This window comes from Thunnus thynnus, chromosome 10 (genome assembly GCF_963924715.1).
Source record: "Thunnus thynnus chromosome 10, fThuThy2.1, whole genome shotgun sequence".
Taxonomy (NCBI): Eukaryota; Metazoa; Chordata; class Actinopteri; order Scombriformes; family Scombridae; genus Thunnus; species Thunnus thynnus.
Window position 1 is genome coordinate 3,177,755 of NC_089526.1, and position 16,617 is coordinate 3,194,371.

Here is a 16,617-nt window from a genome sequence, read left to right on the forward strand (position 1 = left end):
ATTAAACAATTTGCTTTTGTTCTCTCAAACAGGAACTTCTTTGTTTTCTTCATGAGAAAGCAGTGCAACTGTTGACTGTCCCTCCTTCGTGTTAATTTTCACTTCAGTTTTTTCTATTATGATCAGCAAGAAGAATACTGAAAATGCACACAGGCTAAATTTCATAGTCAGGGAGTATTGCATGTCTATAAAGTTGTGGGAATCCCCAGAGACAGATTAAAGAGAAAATGGTCAACATTAAAGCAGAAGAGACTGAAATATCTTGGCTTTAAGCCTCTACTTAAGGTCAAGCTCCAAAAACGCTGATAATGCAGATTACACAAGTGATACTATGTCATTTTCTCAGACTTGACAAAGTTCCTCTAGAGACAAAGAGGATATTATACAACCTGTCAGCCTATTGATTGTAAATAAATTATCTAAAAGATCAATATAGGTGATTTCTGACTTTGTTCTGGGGAATATAAACATTATACTACTGTTTTAGTGGTTTCTCAGCAATTTGTAACCTAATTTTCATAAATTTGTGATTATTATGTGTTTTTTTAGAGATGATTTTTGTATTTTTAATGTGTTTATTTTTTATTATTTTATTTCTCAAGGGTCCCTGGACTGAATATTTATGAAAATAGTTATGAGGGCTCAAACTTGTGATCCTCCCCTTACAGGACACTTTCTCTAATCACTATCCAGTTTGCTGCCCGCTATATTGTGGTGGACGTGTTTCAAACTGTTCAGTTTATTCCTCTGTGTCAGGAATCAAATCTGCGACGTAAGAGTTACGGTAAGGATTGTTCTGGTGGTCACTCACCACAGCGCCAACTCTGCCTCGAGGTCCTTGCACGCCACGATCGCCTTTACTGCCCTGCAAAAGTAAAACAGACATCATTACACTGAGTAAATGTTTGGCAGTTTGTTTAGTAAAAAAAGTCACAGTATCGTCTTTAAACATACTGTAGGAGTTGTGTCGGGAGCTTAAACCCTCTTATACCTTCTCGCAGGTCTAATTAATACTTTATACTATTAGTTTGTAAAAGTATTGTAATTATATAAAATATGTTCAACTGGCAATGTAATAAAAGTTTAAAATATAAATGATGTAGGAGCGTATGTTTCATTTTTGACATTTTGTAGGAAAACAGACTTTAGTGTTCATTACTCAACAACATAGACTGGCCTTGTTGCAGACTATCATGCCATTCAATGCGCGTCAATCACATCTTAAACACAGAAGAAGAAGTCAGTACAGTACTACTACTGTGACAGTAGTGGGGCTTACATAGAAAACAATAGTTGTGGCTGTTTTGATGTGGATCATCATAATCTGTTGTCTGTTGCCCTTTAGACAAGACTGTCAAAAGAATGAATCATTTCCTCAAATTATGTCTTATTCACTTTTGCTACAGACAACCTTATCCTTAATATCTTTAGGAGAAGGGGCCACCACAAGTCTCAGAAAGCTTCAGATTCTGTGGTGAGTCTAATACCACACTCAAGTAGTACAAGCACAAGCAACAGAGTGTAATTTCACATTAGAGATAACGACAGTTTATGGTCGCTATGATATCTCAGTGTTGAAAAGAGCTACAGAAGTGACAACAATACATTTTGTTTCAGCTAATTAAATAGTAGCGAATCTCTGTTTGTAAGATGTTAATGAACCAAAACAAATAACTTAATTTCTGTTTAGCTGGTGTGACTATGAGGCTAGTAATGTACGTAACCATCTTTGATCAATACATCAATGCTCCAGCCAGAATAACAGGAGATTTTCCGATTCTTCCTAGTTTGGCGATAAGATGTAAATGCAGCATATGAGCATGTTGAACTTAGAGATTGAGCTTTGTAGAGCTTGTTGGATAGACTCAGCAGTTTGACTCAATAACATTTTGGATTTTAGATCAATTTTGAATCATTTCATTAGTTGTGGTGACGTGTTTTGTTCCCGGTTGCAGTGACAAAGTTTTCTGAATCTCTGGTTACAGTCACTGAAGCTCAGAGGTGCAAGAAATGTGTCCTTTCTCATAAAGAACTCTTGATGTGGAAAGATTTCGAAGAATCCTGCATACTTTGCATCACTTTCACTAACTTTATTAACGACATTTAGTCAAATAAAATGCAAACCTAGTCTGAGGACGCAAACGTGATCAATAAAGTGAATAGAAATGATCACTGGTGTGCAGGATTCTTTCTTTTCTTTCCAAGTCAAGAGTTCTTGATCTTACGCACCTGAACTGTGTTGGAAACAACACTGAATAGATACACATATACAAAAAAACTGAACTAAAACATAAGAACTGTGCTAAAATAAACAAAAAGTAAACATAAACTTTATGATGCCAGAGGAACTGTGTAACAGCTGAGTTGTTGTTGCTAATAATCTTTCACTAAACTAACTAAGATATTGAGTAAATATCTGTAAACGTTAATAAAGATCATGCTGTGTTGATGCTCTCAGACAGAGCAGCCTTTGTGTTTGTTACCTTGGCACCAAACGGTCCCGGCTCTCCCATCACACCGGGAACTCCTAAAGGACCCTGAGGAGACAAACACCAGTGACAAACAGAGGTTTGTTGATTTAGGGGAAGCACAGATAACCAGACAGTGTGTATTTATTTCTGAATCTAGATCTCATGGACTCACATCTTCTCCAGGGGCACCATCACTGCCTGGCAGGCCGTCTTTACCTTTATCCCCCTGAGAGAGAGAAGAAGAAGACGAAGAGAGAATGAACCAAGAGAAAACACTGTGCAGGGTTTACTTGTATGGTTGGAACGAGGTTGGACAGTAAAAGCTTTCTGTAACATCTACTTCGACAGATACTGGACCTTGATTAGACTGACGATGCAGCTTCAACTGACAGGAAACTTATGTAAATGTCATGAGATTACAGACTTTTTTTACAGTAAAGAAAGCAAAATGTTACCTAAAATCAAAATAATTTCATTCCACATGTAACTCTGAAAAGCTCAACCAATACAAAGACTAAAACTTGTGACACAATAGAAAATGAGACCATTGTTTGGAGAATACAGGACATCTTAAACTCAGCCCACATGATTTCATTCATTGCTCTAAGCTGGACTTTATCTGAACTGTGCTCCAACTCAATCTAATATTTAGATTAGTTTATTGGGGGTAAAAACTCCAGCAACACTTGTGGTATATAGAACAACTTTATGGTCTAACAATAAAGTTGTTCTACATGCTACAATGTGACCTTGGAAGTAGGTGAAGTTGTGCCAGAAACTCCCACTTTGCTTCCATAGTTTAGTTTATTTGTGTGTACTTTTACATGTGAAGTTTGGACCTGTTGGTGGTGCTAAATGAAACGTCAGTGGATTTTCATGGGGTAGTTTTATGCTCAGGTGATGCAACAGAAATAAAAGCTGAAATAATTCCAGCCGTACATCCTGTTGGGACAACAGGAAAAGTCAATGTCATCACCAAATTTCCTGACTTGTACGAACACTGCAGAAGGTTAGTGCAACTTAAACAAGCATTAGGTCAACATGTTGGATGTGAGCCAGGTGAAAACAATGGGAACTACTTTCACTTTTACTTACACTGGAATTTTTTTTTTTTTTATTTTGATTTGTTTATCTTTAGTTTCACCTTCACCCCACTGTGGCTGCAGTTTTGGTTTCACTTTTAACTCACTGCCTTTACTCTGAGATTTTACTTGTTTTTACTTTTTTGTGTTTTTGTACCAGCCTGAAGGAAAAAAAAAACTTGAACGTCATCAGATATTACTGTCAGACATGTGAAAGTCTGTGTGTACCTGAATTACATGTTAAGAATATGAAATAAAAGTGTTAACATGTTATGACTGAACATGTCCATAAATGCCTCTGCAGACATTTCCAAACAGTTTAAAAAAAAATATCAAATGACTGTTTTTCTTCACTCCCACAGAGCTTAAAGCAGCAGACACAGCTTAGGGAAATGTAATCAGTTTAAGTCATTCAGTTCATGTGTCACTGATAATCTATAGATATGAGCCCATAAACAAATATAGTGGTCATAGTTTTGGTATGTACTCATTTCCACTTTGTACTTTACTCTCATTATATCTCACTGATTCATCTGCATCTTTACTTTTGTTTTTTACTTTCTGTCTTACCCCACTTCATTTGGCCTGAATTGACTTGGGGGAAAAAAAAAGTGAAAATATAAAAACTTTGCAGCAATTTTGGTGTTTTTCTTACTTGGAAGTGAAAGTTTCAGGGGCAGTTCTGTATTATGTGAAATAAGATGTATCATTTCTAAATTTCAGAAATACTCAGGAAAGTTTTCTTTTGTCCCACTGGGAAAGCTACTGTTTCCAGAGTTTGTACCAGCGAGATACTACTGATTAACCGACAATATCTGTTTTTCAATCCAGAACACACATTTCCTGTTTAAAAATGTCACATTCAAAATCACATTATACAGACAGTCAGAGAGAATTTTCATAATGTTGTTTCCTTGTGATCAGGATGTGATCATTTGACATCATTTGATCATTTGTTGGGGTCAAAGAAAAGATTTTATTCAGTGATCTTAACATACGCTGTCAAAACCATCTGTTTCTTGTAATCTTGGAATAATTATTAAAGGACATCATTGTTTGTTATTCCAAGATCACCGATAAATAATTTCCTCAAACTCAATAACTAAATAAATGATTGAAGCTTGTTCTCTCTGGTCTTCCGTAAAATCAGTCAAAAGTCAAGACAAATGAGCTTGTTTGCTTTTTTTTCACACAATCACATGAACCAAAACCTGCTCACCTACTGTATCTGTTTTTTTTTGTTGTTTTTTTTTACACTTCTGTTCATCTATGGGTTAAACAAACAAGATATAAGGTGTTAATCAGTGTGCTTTAGAGGTGCTGGTAGATGTATTTTTGAGCTTTGGAAGCAGCCAGCTTAATGGTTTCACCCTGCTTCCAGGCTTTATGCTAGGCCAAACTAACATCAGGACCAAGCGGCAACCTCTGGGGCTGTAAAATGAAGCCAATGCGGAAGTGCCAAAATCTGCAGTTCCTTGAATGGCCACTTGAGGCTCCAAAAGCAAGTCAATCCCCATAGACCTCCATGTTAAAATGTCCAACTTTACAGCAGAAATAAACATGTTTACAGCCTGGTACAAAAAATGGTTTTGGTCTCTGTAGCTAATTTCTCCTTTCATGACAACTGTACGGGGGTGAATTTTTTTATAACTCACCTGTTTAAATTTTATTAAGCCGTAAAGTTCTGCATAATGAAGGATATTGCTGCTTTGAGTGACAGGTCCGCCAGCCGCTAGGTGGCTTGTTTCAGCCATTCGGCCCGCCTCTTTGCCCATTTTTGATTGGCTGGGAGTTAGGCAGCGTCACACACTGCCAAGATGGCGACGGCCAGAGCGGCTCACTTTGAGCTTCAAAACCGCTCTTCAGAAACCAACGGGTGACGTCACGGTAACTACGTCCATATTTTTATACAGTCTATGGTCAGGACGGGTTCACAATTTTTCATATCTGTCTTAAACCAACAGTCAGGAGCTCAAATGAACAGTGAAACCTGTTTTTCTTGCTGTAATCATTCCTCCTGTTCAGACTGACCATTAGAAGATCCCTTCATAATGACCTTACAATGTTAGTTATCGGGAACAAAATCCACAGTCCTCCTTCTGTACAAAAATGTATTTAAAAGTTTATCTGAAGCTAATATGAAGCTTCAGCATCCAAATGAGTCAAATCAAGTAGATATCTTTCAACGTTACAGTCTTTTTAGTGCCAAAGTTCCTCTTTTCGTTACTATACTTCTACCGCATCTCAACAGGGAAACACTGTCCGAGGAAACACAAAGAGGGAATTTGATGCTAAAAAGACTGTAAATGTGTCAGATATCCACTTCATATGACTAACTCAGACTGCTGAAGCCTCATATAAGCTTCACATCAACTTTTAAATGACTGTGTGGACACACTGTGGATTTTGGGCTCCATCACTTACATTGAAAACATGTTTGAAGGATCTTTTAATATCCAGTATGAACAGGAAGAATGATTACACCGAGGAAAACCTCTTTCACTGTTCATATGGACACCTGACTGCTGGTTTAAGACACATTTGAAAAATGACGAATGTATCCTTTAAACATCTCACTCTCTGAAAGAAACCCAATCAGTTTATTTCTCAAAATGTTGAAATTTTCCTTGTCAATATGGTAGAAAAAACACATTTTATGTACAAATTCACCTTGTATTTCACTTATGTTCTTTGCCAACACTAACAGTACATCAATTCATGGAAATAAAGTTCCAAACATTAGCTTGTTAAACTGCAGGACATTCACATTTTCAAAATGTTTTATCTTCTGGGTTTGATTTCCTGACTTCATCCAGTGATTATTAACATCCAGATGTCTGACTTTCCCACCAACATATGAACACACCAGAGTTATTTCAAAACCAACATCTGTACTGTCTAAAGCCCCTCTGTGGCTGAAATTCAACAGATCAGCCCAGTGTGAGTTGTTGGTATCAGAGTGAAAGGTTATGATATTACTATGTGTGCATTTCAGGCCTATAGAGAGTCACAGTGACTAAGCTGGTTTGTGGTTTTACTCAGAAACACATCAGCAGGCCACAGGGTATTTGTAAAGGTCAAATCTGTGACCTTTCGCGCAAAGCTGGTGAGTCATGTAATCATGTGAACAATCATACTGGGTTTCACATGTTGGCACAAGACCTTCCTGTTTTGTTCTCAGCAATAACACGTGCTTCTGTTTTTGTTTTTCACTCGTGGGGTATTTTAAGAGAGTACTCCACTGATCTACTCAGTGATGGACAGTTTAAAAAAAAACCACCAAAGGTTCCACTTTTTTATGCCACGTGTTCTTCTGACGCCTACACTACCCACAACGCAACTCTTGTCATTTGGAGATTTAGGCGTGTTATGTATCCTGGAGCTGCTGCAGAGGTCTGGCAACCTCACGTCTTTCTAACTACACAGATTTTCTTCAGTTTTCAAACTTGTAGTCTTCAACCTCAACCAACACTGACTCAAGTGACATCACTTGAGGTAATTTATCAGATTTCACACAGTTTCCTGTGCAGTCCCCCTTTAAGGGGTTGCACTGATATTTAGTTTGATGTTGACATTTAAGTTAAATCTGACCATTTTGGTAACGCTTCATTTTACAGGTCCCTTAATTTTATACTAATTTCCTGGAAATTTTCTGAGTAAAGACGGTGGTGCCATCTGATACCAATTATAACAAAAAGAGAAAAACGTGTTAAGTTGTTTTAGTTGGAAAGTTCCCACTCATTATATTTGGTTTCATACTTGTGACTCTTAACAATTCTTGAATACACAATAAATACTTAGTTTTCTGTGTGTAGTTCTGTGTGTCAAATGATATATTGGGTTTTTCAATACGTTTCTAGAAGTAGCTGCTGTGTGAGGACATTATTTTGAAAGTGTTACATAATTTGGTAGCGTTCAGGTGAGCTCATTATAGAGTTTTTTAAGAAACAACCTGATATGCTCATATGTTGTTTGACACAAAAAACTACACAAAGAAAACTCACCAACTAAAACAAATCAGCTCTTTTTTTCTGTTTTTTCTTATAATTGAACATAAAATGTTCTAAAAATTTAAAGTGAAATACCTGCGAATAACTTCCAGGAAATTCCCATTAAATTAGCATAAAATTAAATGACCTGTAAAACAAAGCGTTATCACCATTTTTGTACCAGTCTGTTTTATTTGAATAACTTTTGGAGGCCTTGAGATGTTAAATTATACAAAAGTTTCATGGAAAAAACAAGTTTTTTTTCCTGATTTCCTGTCCTGTTGAGTTTTGCAATCTGTGATTAGGAACAATGGCTTTATACAATTATGTTAATTTGAGAGCCTTACTCATAGAGGAGGTACAAGTCAAAGGTTTGTCATGAGGGTGACGTTACAGGAAAGCACATAAAGTGTTTAAAACGGAAATGGTTCATCCTCTGGGGATTATAAGTGTGCTAGGTAAATTTCATGGCAATCTGCCTGTTAGGTTTCTATGTGACAGCAGTGCTAGAAGAAAATTCAGGTCACAATAAATCACTGTGATTCATCCTCAGGGAATATTTACAACAAATTTAACAGGAATCTGGTCAGAGGAGTTTGAGATAAGATGTTCTGGGGCTCCAGACAGACTGAATTTTTATGAGGTTTGTCATTGAGGTTTCAGTATTTCCTCCCTGGAGATAACTGTAGTAACGCATGAAGGGTGTCACTGTGAAACTGAAACTGGCAACTGATACCAGACTGACAAGACTGCTGAAAAGATTATTGTGCATCCGCCTACACACACACACACACCCACACGCCCACACGCCCACACAACCACCCACACACACACACGCCCACATGCCTACACACACCCACACACCCACACAACCATACACACCCACACATGCTGTACAGTCACACACTGAGGTACGTAAACTGAGAACAAACTCCCAACAGCTGCCTATCAGTGATACATAATTCAGTCTTATTGTCTGAATTGTCCTGTAGTGTGTGAAAGTTGTAAAACTAATCAAAAAATAATAAAAAGTTGAAAGAGAAAATGCAGGAGTCGAAGCGTCTGTGTGTTTGTACCTTTGGTCCACTCGGTCCAAAGCCTCCCGGCTGTCCAGGATAACCCTGAGGAGGACAAACAGGAAATACTCTGCTCAGATTATCACAAACTCAAGTCAGAGTAAAAGCACATGGGAAGAAACTCATTAAAAACCAGCCATTAAAGGAGTTACATTATTGAGTTACAGTAACTTTAACTCAGTCTCATTTTATAAATGACTCATCTAAGAGTCCTCAGCTCCTTGTGAGAGATGAAGTCTGTAAAATGTAATTCACATAGAGGGATCGAAAGTCACTGAGAGAAGACTGAACAGCAGCAACACGATGTGACACAACACAATAAAGAGAAATGAGTGTTGCTGTATGATTGTGCAGTAGAGAGTGAAGGCTTCATTCTTAGTAAAAAATGCATCAAACAGACACAATCTCCCGAGACAAATTTGAGAAATAATTGTAGATGTGTTTGCAAGTTTGCAGTGAATTTGCATATTTTTAGAAAGTTTTTTCATTGTCAGCCATGATGATAATCAACCAGTTCAGTCATTTTATGTCTCCAAAGAAATAAAAATAATTAGGAGGAAAGAATTAGGGGAAAAAGCCAAATGTGAGTGATCCTATGCAAAGTAAATATTCAGGAGTTTAGATCAGTGCTTCCCAACCTTTTTGGCTTGTGGCCCCTTAAAATAAAATAAAGTTTACCTGGGGCCCCTCATCACACATCACATTATCTACCAGCTAAATGCTATTTTGTTTTATCTGAATAAGAGGCTTGAGGAGATAAAATACAGCAATTCACAATGAATAAAGCAAAAATTAGAGGAAAACTTGTGTCAGAAACATGTTTTTGTTGTCTTATCCTGTCCAGTCATCTCGTGACCCCTTTGACTAATCCAGCGACCCCTTGTGGGGTTCCTGACCTCAGGTTGGGAACCAGTGTTTCAGATGATTTTAGTGATCAGAACTGATGAGAGAGGATCTTTCTTACGGTGTAGCCTCTCTCGCCGACGTCACCAGGAAACCCAGGAGCTCCGATCTGACCCTGTGGAACAAGACAAGACAGTTAGAGAGACGTCACGTCAGCAGTGTCCTCTATCGACCTCTTCTGGAAAGCAGAAGGAAGTGCAACAAGCCTCAATATGCTCAATTTTAGAGGAGTAAAGAGACTGGAGCAGTGAGCATCACCAAGTTATAAAACTATTTGTTGTCTATGAACTTCCTGCAGACATATAGTTAAGCACTGTGCTGCAGGAAAACATTTTTTCCTGGCCTTTAAGTACATTTTATTTCCATACCTTCTGTCCGTCTGGTCCTTGAGGACCTTCTTTGCCTTCGTCACCTGAGGACCCCTGAACAGAAAACGCACAGACAACGGCATCAGACAAGATATGAAAAAAAAAAAAATGAAACAGAAAACTGATTTTAGTGTAAATAAACCTCCAAAACTCTGCACTTAAAACTTGAGCTGTTGTATGAACTGCAGAGGTGTATGATGATTCTTAGAAATAATAAAACAAGTAGTTGTTTTTATTGGAAAAAGGTTGAAAAAATGTCACATAATGAAATAAGATTTTTAGAATTAGATTTCTTGCAGTGTACAGTTACCTCATTAAATAAAGTAATATTAACTGATTTTACTTTACTTTTATATTCGTTTGCTCTATTTTAGGTGTAAATGTCCACAAAAGGAAAAATAAAAAAGAACCATAGTGTTGAGAGAAAATCCTAAGTTTGCCAACAAAAAGGTTGTATATATAACGACCAGCTGATAGATAATTATTCAGCCTTCCGTGTTTCACATTCAGACTTCAAAAACACTTCTTAAATTCTGAATATTCAACAAAAGGTTGAGATTGAACAAAATGTCAAACATATTCATCAAACCTAAAGTTTTGTCTTTTTAAAATCTTTTTAGGACATTTGTGCAAGTAGTTAAAATGTTCAGGTGACATAAAATACAGTTTATTGTTTGTATTTAACAATTGTAAATGTGTAAATGTATGTTTAATGCTTCTTTACCTTGATACCATCACCTCCATTTGATCCTGAAGGCCCAGCGTCACCCTGAGAGCCCTGAGAGGAAACAAATAAATAATAAATGTAAAAAATAATGAATTCAGTTTGTGTAACTTTATAGTCAAACTGATTAGAGCAACAATAAATAAAAGCAGGAAAGGAAAATATTAAAACAATCTGACATAAAATAAAAAGGTTATAAGGGTTATAAGGTTATAATTAATAATAACAATAACATATTTAATCCATACTGCGCTTCTAAAGACGTAGAATGCTTCACATGACAAAAAAAGCAAAACACAACTAAAGGTTTTGCTGGTGGTTGATCTTTAAGTGAGAAATAAATTTACATAAATAATAAATCAGTTTTCAAAAAAGTGAAACTGGAATTAAAAACTGCATTTACATGAAAGCTGTTTTTTTTTTTTTAAATTAAAAAGTGGCATAATTGCAGTTTAATCAGATGGTTCTTGGTGGTGGAACCTGTTGATGATGTTGTTAAACAGTTACAGCATGTGTTGGCTGGGAAACCCCCAAATTCTCCGACAGTCTTTTTTTGTTTGTCACTGCTCCATCCGCTCGCTGATGAGTAGAAGCAGCCGCCATGACCGCTGTTTGTGGGCAAAAGTGATCACTATAGGCGCCAAAACACAAGGTGATTTCCAAATGCTCTTCTACCTGATCTGTCAGTTAGATAAAATCGTTTGTATTGATTTTTTAAGCAGCCTAATTGTCTGACATGTTTGCAGTGTATGCACCAGTTCGGCTCCTCAGGAGTTTTTCAGTTGTTTCAAAGTGCAGGACAAGAGTTTTTATGCTCTAAGATGTTGGAACAGTCTAATATTAACTATTATTAAGTGTTATATTATTGTATCCATGCTTTAAAATGTTTTATTCCCTCTAAATTATTGTTTTCTTTCTATTTCTCATGTTCATTAATCTCAAATTGTTTTACTATTTGCATTCATTCTGTCTTATTATCATATTATTATTATTATATGCCTTCATGTACCTGCATGCATGTCTTATTGTGGTTTTTGCTTTTATTGTGTCAGGCTAATTTATGTAATTTACATACTGCGCATGCTTTTTGTATCTGTGCATCTGCTTTGCATGTTCTAGTCAGTGTCTAACAATGAAGCTCAATGTGGTTTTATTCAATCTACTTTTCTATTAACATTAATATCTTCATGTATTTATTGTCTTGCATATCTTGTATCATGAGTCTCTGCGTTGCATGTTTTAAGGATGTCCTGAATGGTGTTTTTTATTAATATTATATATGTTCTTCTTTCTTCATTTTATGAATTGTTCTGCATGCTTATAAATTACATCAGTAACTTTCAATCTCATTTTCATATTCTGTTTTTAGAGTGACTCTGTAACATCTGTCTACAGATGAAAAATAGCCTCTTGGCTAACTCTGGCACATTTACAGCAATGTTTATTAATGTGCACCGTCCCTGTTAAATAAACAAACAAATAAATCAGCTTGTCACAAACCTGTATGAAAGGTGATATACAAATAAAGTTTGATTGATGTTCAGGGCAGTTAACAGCAGAGTTCATTTCTGATATGACAAGGACAAACAGTCCAGATGTTTCCACCACAGAGTTGAGAGAGAGAGTCGTGTTTCCTTACAGTCTCACCAGGAGCTCCGACTCCTCCGCTGGGTCCCTCTATACCGACGTCACCCTGCCAACAGGAAGAGATAATGATTCAAAAATGAACTGTTCATGATGTTGGTGAACTGGTGAAAGGATGAAGAAATGGAGGAGGAATAAAAATGTAATAATTAGACAATCAAGGATTTCATTTACAACCTGTAAAAAAAACATTTTCATTGAATTAATTGATTTTTTTTGGCCACTTAGAGAGCCAAAACATGTATAATGCATAAACATGTGGGCCATAAAACTAAATAAATGGTCTGAGATAAGCTAAAAGGATCCATAGAGCTGCAGGGAACTGCAGAGGCAGGTTTGTCACAACATGAGATCCGTAGTTAAAATATAAATATTGATTCATTCAGCTTAAAAAAATGGAACTGAAATGTTTTGTAAAATGTTTGAAACCAAGAGGCCCAACAAAATCTAGGAACAAAGTTATAAGTCCAGTAATTTTGAAAAGCCTCTTTCCACAGTGTTTTGTAAATAATTCATTCAAAGAAAGATGGAATTAAAAGCTGCAATGACAAGAAATGTTTATTTTTTATGGCGTAATTGCAGTTTAATCAGGTGGTTTAGTCCTGTAATTCATCGTTGTTACGTGTTGTTTAACAGCTGCAGCGTCTGCCTGTTCCTCCTCCATCCACCTGGTTGTTGATGACGTGAAGCAGCCACCATGACGCCCGGTTGTGGGCCAAAGCGGTTGCTATGGGAGCTAAAACTCCAGGTGATTTCCAAAACGTAGAGGAACAACATCTAGATCAACAGTTAAAGACCGACTGCACCGCCACACAGGTCGACAGGTGCTTTCACAGACAGTTACTAATCTCCCTGAGTTTTCCCTGAGGACAGAGGGAGCTTAATGATGCACAGACTGATGTAAAGCCCTTTCAGGCAAATTTTCTGATTTTCTTATTTGGGAATATACAAATCAATTTGATGTGCTTGAAAAGATTTCTACTCATCAGTCAAATAAAGTGATCTGTTATCAAAAAACTAGATAGGCAGGAGCAGACTTTATAGAGGGAACTAGATGTCACTGCTGATGTCTACTCTATAGGAATAATAATCCTATAATAATTCTAAAGTAAGTTTTTAGTAAAAATATGCTTATTACAGAGCACTGAGTTCTGTTCACTGCATCCACGCTGTGCAGATTCAGACTCACATTAAAGTCAGGTAACTTGTCTTTGCTGTTTTAATCTGAGTTTATCCTCCGTTTCACCAAATTTGCAACACGCAGGCTACAACTTGCAACATGAGATCATTTCCTCTCGCATTAATTTTGACACGTTTAACTAATCAAAAGAGACACCATACTTGCGACTCTCATTCATGAGCATGCGAGAGGACTGTACAAACAAGTCGCTTTTAAATGGACCCCTGGTCAGTACAGTCAGTGACCTCATTCACACCTGGTATTAAAATGCAATCTGTATCTAGTAGGGATATGCAGAGAGCACAGTATTTGTATTGTTATCTGTATTTGTTGAGGCAGCAAAATTATTTGTATTTGTATTCGAATAAAAGTGGCAAGAGTTTTTATTTTTGTTTTTATTTTGCTTTTTAATTTAGGAAACAATAAGTGCTCATGAATAAACTACCTTACGAAGGAAGTCCCCACACCGGGTCTCGAACTGGAGTCTCCCAAATGATAAATGACTGTGCTGACTACTGAGCTAAAACTTTATTCATCACTTCATTGCAGACAGACGTCTACCTATTTATACACCCACAACAAAGAGACAACACACTATGTAACGTGTAGGGAAGAACTTCAAAGGCAATTATTGCTTTGTACTTTTCATTTAGTGCCTAATTTTTACAACCTAACTTTGTGGAAAGCAGAAGGGGAACAACAGGTTATAGAGAGTCCCTTGGGAGCACTTTGCTTGTGTCAGTAGCTCAGCTTTATCTCTGGGGAACGTCCAAATAAGGAAATGTGCATCATGTAGCGGGTGGATGTGACTCCCCTCGTTGAGACCTGCTGATAGACGTAACAGCGGAGCAGAGGAGAGACACTGAAATAGCGATTTAACTGATCTGTGTGCTGGTATTTGACATGGGTTTTTTTTTCTTCCCAAAAACAAATATTTTTAAAAATATTTTTATGAAACAAATATTTGCGAAAAACCCACAATTTGTGCTTTGCCGAATAACATATTTGTATTCGGGCACACCCCTAGTATCTTGATATGTTATTGGATAAGGAAAAACACGCAAGTTAATGTAAATGCTCTCAATCAGATCAGTCAGACCACATCTGGAGGTGGTCAGGCTCACATTGTGATCGGATCTCAGTGGGTGTAAAGTACAGTGTGACCACGTTCATAGGAAAGGAATCAGCTCAGTATGTTGAAAGGTCAAATAGTGCCGCCTCTTCCTGCCAGCTAAAGCAAGTTCGTAGCAGCATTTTCCTCGACCTGGAATGTGTCATGTCCACCAGCTCCGAGAACGCATTTTAATACCAGGTGTAAAAGCAAAGACCTATTGATCGGATGTCATTATCCAGATAATGTATCCAGATACAGATCATATGTTAATACCAGGTGGAAATGGGGGCCAGTGTGTCTAGTGAGTGTGTGTTTACCTTCAGACCCAGCTCTCCCAGATCCCCAGGGTCTCCTATAAGTCCAGGTTCTCCCTGTTAAAAATAAAAAAAAGAAGAGATTAATTTGATTTGTGTTTGTGTTTAAGTAGGGTTGCAAGTAACCAGTTAATTACCAATTAATCAGATAATTATTTTCTTAATTAAATCAATTAATTGTTTTGTCTGTAAAATATAAGAAAACACTGAAAAATGCACATTATAATTTCCAAGGAGATTTATTCAAGTTGCTCATTTTGTTCAAATGAGCAACAATCTGAAGCCCAAAACCCAAAAACATTCTATTATATATAAATAATGAAAGCATCAAATTCTCACATTTGAGAAGCTAGAACCAGCAAATGTTTGTTTTTTGCTTGAAAAATTACAGTTAATCAATTATCAAAATAGTTGCAGTTGAAATGAACATTATCGTGAGAGCATTTTTAAGAGTTATAAGCAGCTTTCACATTCTGTTAATTGTCAAATTAAAAACTTTACAAACAAACTTTGACCCTGTTTTCATGTGACATGAACAGTTGATTATAGCTGATTATCACTGGTGATCTGTACTGGTTGTTAAACTCACCATGGCTCCAGAGAAACCAGAAGCTCCTTCGTCTCCCTCAGGTCCGACATCGCCCTGCATGACGAGAGGTCAAAGGTCAAAACAAGATGCAATACAAGATACTACATCAGCTACACATAACACCAGCATCCAGACATGAATCGTGCATTTTCAAGCTTGTGTAATAAATGTAAAAATTCAGAAGGAACCCTGATTCACTGTGATTTTTGGTGGTTCTTTGGTGGTTTTTTTCATACCGAAATTCTGAAATATTTAAAGTAAGATGCAAAGTGATTTGAATAAGATACTGAGGGTTTTATCTATGCCTAGGCCCAAAGGCATGCATCTTGGGTATTAAAGAGGAATTTCCCTTTCCACATCTTTGATAAATATTGTTCTATTGTGCTTATGAGTGTATTTTGTAAATGTGGATTACTGATTGAAGGCCTTCTACTGTGCAACTGATTCAAAATGTAATATATTTGATCCCCAATGAAGCCTTTTGTGCAACTCTGAGAAACAAACTTTGCAAGTTTTATAAAATACTGGATCCTTTCTGAACTATCTTGTATCACACAATACTCAAAACGACTTATTTCAACAGCTCAACTGGAAAGAACAGAATAAAACCATCCATCCCACACTGGTTTAATGTAACAGGACACTGCACTCTAGAGAGAATATATAACACAGCGTGTTTGTAAATGTATACATTATAAAACTGTTGTCATTGGTTATTTTTGTTTGCTTTTTATGTATTTTTTATTTGTTTGTACTGATATTGTGTTGTAAATAGCCTTTATAGTGTGTGGATTGGTTTCCTTCTTTCATTCAATATATCATATTGTTATTATGTCTTATTTACATGTGCGGTACATCACAAATAAAAAAACAAAATAAACAAAAGAAAGGCAGAGAAATGTATAGTACATTGTTTTATTATGTTCTCTTGCTGACATTCAGTTAGTAAAACACTCACAACAAGGTTTTTATAGTTTGGGATTTTTTAATTTTTATGGTAGTTTAGTTATATTGGTTATTTCAGTTTAGACTTATTTATTTTAGGACTAGTTTTAATATTTTTGCTGTTGGTGATTTTGAGTTGAGTATTTGTATTATATTTTTATAATAGTAGAAGTTAGGAGTTGTGCAGTATTTTGAATGTGTTAGGAAGCAGCAACTGG

General features: G+C 36.5%; 1 protein-coding gene across 1 annotated transcript in view; it reads right to left on the reverse strand.

The window, feature by feature from the left end:
• The window catches only part of zgc:113232 (uncharacterized protein LOC541546 homolog), a 42,878-nt gene that overhangs the window by 15,355 nt on the left and 10,906 nt on the right, over positions 1–16,617 (reverse strand). The window contains exons 8-17 of the mRNA XM_067600419.1: positions 15,455–15,508; positions 14,869–14,922; positions 12,253–12,306; positions 10,614–10,667; positions 9,890–9,943; positions 9,583–9,636; positions 8,619–8,663; positions 2,644–2,697; positions 2,484–2,537; positions 812–865 (exon numbers count right to left, since the gene is read on the reverse strand). Of these exons, the coding sequence (XP_067456520.1) occupies positions 812–865; positions 2,484–2,537; positions 2,644–2,697; positions 8,619–8,663; positions 9,583–9,636; positions 9,890–9,943; positions 10,614–10,667; positions 12,253–12,306; positions 14,869–14,922; positions 15,455–15,508 (531 nt within the window). The remainder of the gene's footprint in view (positions 1–811; positions 866–2,483; positions 2,538–2,643; positions 2,698–8,618; positions 8,664–9,582; positions 9,637–9,889; positions 9,944–10,613; positions 10,668–12,252; positions 12,307–14,868; positions 14,923–15,454; positions 15,509–16,617) is intronic.